Source organism: Poecilia reticulata, linkage group LG19, assembly GCF_000633615.1.
Source record: "Poecilia reticulata strain Guanapo linkage group LG19, Guppy_female_1.0+MT, whole genome shotgun sequence".
NCBI lineage: Eukaryota > Metazoa > Chordata > Actinopteri > Cyprinodontiformes > Poeciliidae > Poecilia > Poecilia reticulata.
In genome coordinates, this window is record NC_024349.1 from 5685087 (window position 1) to 5687855 (window position 2769).

The 2769-nt window shown below is 33.1% G+C and overlaps 1 protein-coding gene across 2 annotated transcripts in view; it reads left to right on the forward strand.

Moving 5' to 3' along the window:
* The first annotated feature begins 1228 nt into the window (after nucleotides 1-1228).
* LOC103481259 (dnaJ homolog subfamily C member 7-like) overlaps nucleotides 1229-2769 on the forward strand; it is an 11362-nt gene continuing 9821 nt past the window's right edge. For both annotated transcript variants that reach the window (XM_008436632.2, XM_008436633.2), the window contains exon 1: nucleotides 1229-1337. In XM_008436632.2, the coding sequence (XP_008434854.1) occupies nucleotides 1267-1337 (71 nt within the window). In that variant the 5' untranslated portion in view covers nucleotides 1229-1266. The remainder of the gene's footprint in view (nucleotides 1338-2769) is intronic.

Genomic DNA, 2769 nt, shown 5'->3' on the forward strand with positions numbered 1-2769 from the left:
TATATAGAGGAAAAAGAAGTTGAATAACTACAGTTATTTTTAGCATATGAACAAGATTGAAGTGGAAGTAAAAAAAATATTAGCTGTGGTAGTAATAAGCTAACTCAGGCATTATAAAACAAATCAGAATCTTTAGTTATTTTATAGGCGTAGTAAGCGGGGTGAACTACATGAAAAAGGATGTGGGCAAATTTAGCACCTACTATTTATAATCTATAGATTAGTTGAAAATACTGCCTGCTTCATTGTTAATAACAAAGCCACATTCATCAGGAAAAATACTGAAAACTAAAGAATGATTGCTACAATAGTTAGGTCTGTCACAGTAATCAATAAATCAATTAATCGCATGATRAATTAAAACAAACTCAATAATTTCCATTAGCATGATTTGTCATTTATCTCTTTTTTTATCTTTCTCAAAAACTGGATGACAAAAGTTTTCAGTTTGGTGTTTTAGTCTCAACTAGCCCTTTTTTTGAAGAATATTATTTAGAAAGATTTCAAAATTAATTTTATTTGTTTTTATTTATTTATTTTGGATATTTAAAATGTCATCCAGTTCCAGTTTTAAATGTTCATAAGAATTTATAGTTTACTCATCTTTGAGAATATGTTCTTGCATTATTATTTTGTCATTACAGCGTATCATAAGCCTGGCGGGCCACCAGGCTTTATTTGTGCCCCCAGCAGGCTAAGCATTGCTTATTTATTTAAGTCTTTAAAATGTTTGCATTTTTAAGGCTTTATAGTTGGTGTTCAGGTATTAATCTTTCAATAATGCATAATTATCAAGTGATATTTTCCAATTTCCTGCCAACTTTAAACATTTTTCAACTCAAAAACACGACGGGCCGCTGAATGAATGACTKCTTTAGCGCCCAACCACCAGGCTTAGCAAGTTTTCTGGGGGGGAACCTTGCATTACTATTATATCACTTAAAAATGGTCTCAAAACAACATTATCATTTATCGGAATAACTTCTGGAACAATTTATCGTCCAGCAAAATCTGTTATCGTGGCAGKWCTAGTGATAATAATTTGCCCAAATTGTTGCCAAATGATAAAATACAATCTCATAGCTCTTAAAGCAATAATTTATGCAAGATTTTCTTTTATTAGCATGTAGTTNGACCTGCTACGGCCAGTTATATAAGACAATCCGAACCAGTGGCCTAGTTTTCATTGACCCATAAAAGAAAACCAAAAGCGGATGTGACGTCATCTCTCTGCAGTCCTCTCTTGCTTCGCATTTTCCAGAAAAGATGGCAGCTGTTGATATCGATATGCCGGTAGAAACAGAGCCCGTGATCCGCTCTCAGGATGACCTGGAACGGTAAGTGTGTGMTTTCCAGTTGTTTTTCGTCGTGTTTAGATAATAGTGGATGGATAACCGGAGTAAATTAAAACCTGACGGGGACAGAAAGCTCAAGAACACCACTGCGGTCGCTGTCGACGCGAGCTATCCACGCTAGCTCAAGGCAAACAGGCGAATCCCCTTCCTACTAAGCTTAGGTTTCACAGCTTTGTTTCGTGTCAGTTTTATATTTTATTGGACGCGATTGAATTAGCTCACGTGAACGCTACTCTTTTAGGCATCTCAGTGTTGACCCTGGTGCAAAAATGTTTAATTTCCTGTTAAATCCGTTTTTTTAAACCCTGTAAAATTCCACATAAACACATTCTTATTGGGTGGACAAACTGATTTGGTAAGAAATGAGACATTTTGTACCATTTCTSTGRTAACTATGAGCTAAAACAACATCTAACATTTGTTAGATGTTGTTGTCCTAAAAACAACATCTAACATATAATATCAAATCCAGAAGTAAAACAAATATCTGTGAAAACGACATAAAGACTAATTTATTTAAATATTCGTTATCGTACAAAGGACTCTTAACGATATTGATGTGTTCTATTGATAAATTCCTACCCTGCATGTCTGTCTCTTTCTTGTTTTATCTTCTGTGACTGTTTTTATTCACATTAACACTTCTTATAAGAATATAATTACATTTACTGTTTGAAAACAAACCCAAAGAGATGATTTTTCTTGAAATCAGTGATTTCATGTTTGATTTGACAACATTGAATTATGCAGGCAATACTTCAAAGAACAACTTTATCAGAGGAAATCAACACACTGATCTGACTTTAAAAAAACAAACAAGCTGCCATGATCACAGTCAGTTTAGGACACTAACTTTTAACAATATTGAAAGTATTAAATACAATTTTCACTTTTATTGCCCTCAACTATTTCAAAAAAAGAGGCGCTAACATAGTTCTAAGCTAACTTATCTAATAAACATTTCAATGACAGAATATCAGCCTCTCTGGTCTATTTGAAATTATGATATGAAGAAAAATATCATTTACCTATAAACTCAATTTGATCAGAAAATAATTMATGCTTAATGCCAATTCTGCTAATTTATTGATTTAGCTTTTTTCAAACTAATCCATCCTCTAAACATCTAAACATCTGCTGAAATTGTTGCCACGTACCAGAATTTTAGATGAAACATAAATAATCTGAGTTTTAAACTTTTCTTACTTCCTGTAACTGCTAGCTTTGCTGCTGCAGCGCTTGTTCTAGTTTWTATATAGAGGAAAAAGAAGTTGAATAACTACAGTTATTTTTAGCATATGAACAAGATTGAAGTGGAAGTAAAAAAAATATTAGCTGTGGTAGTAATAAGCTAACTCAGGCATTATAAAACAAATCAGAATCTTTAGTTATTTTATAGGCGTAGTAAGCGGGG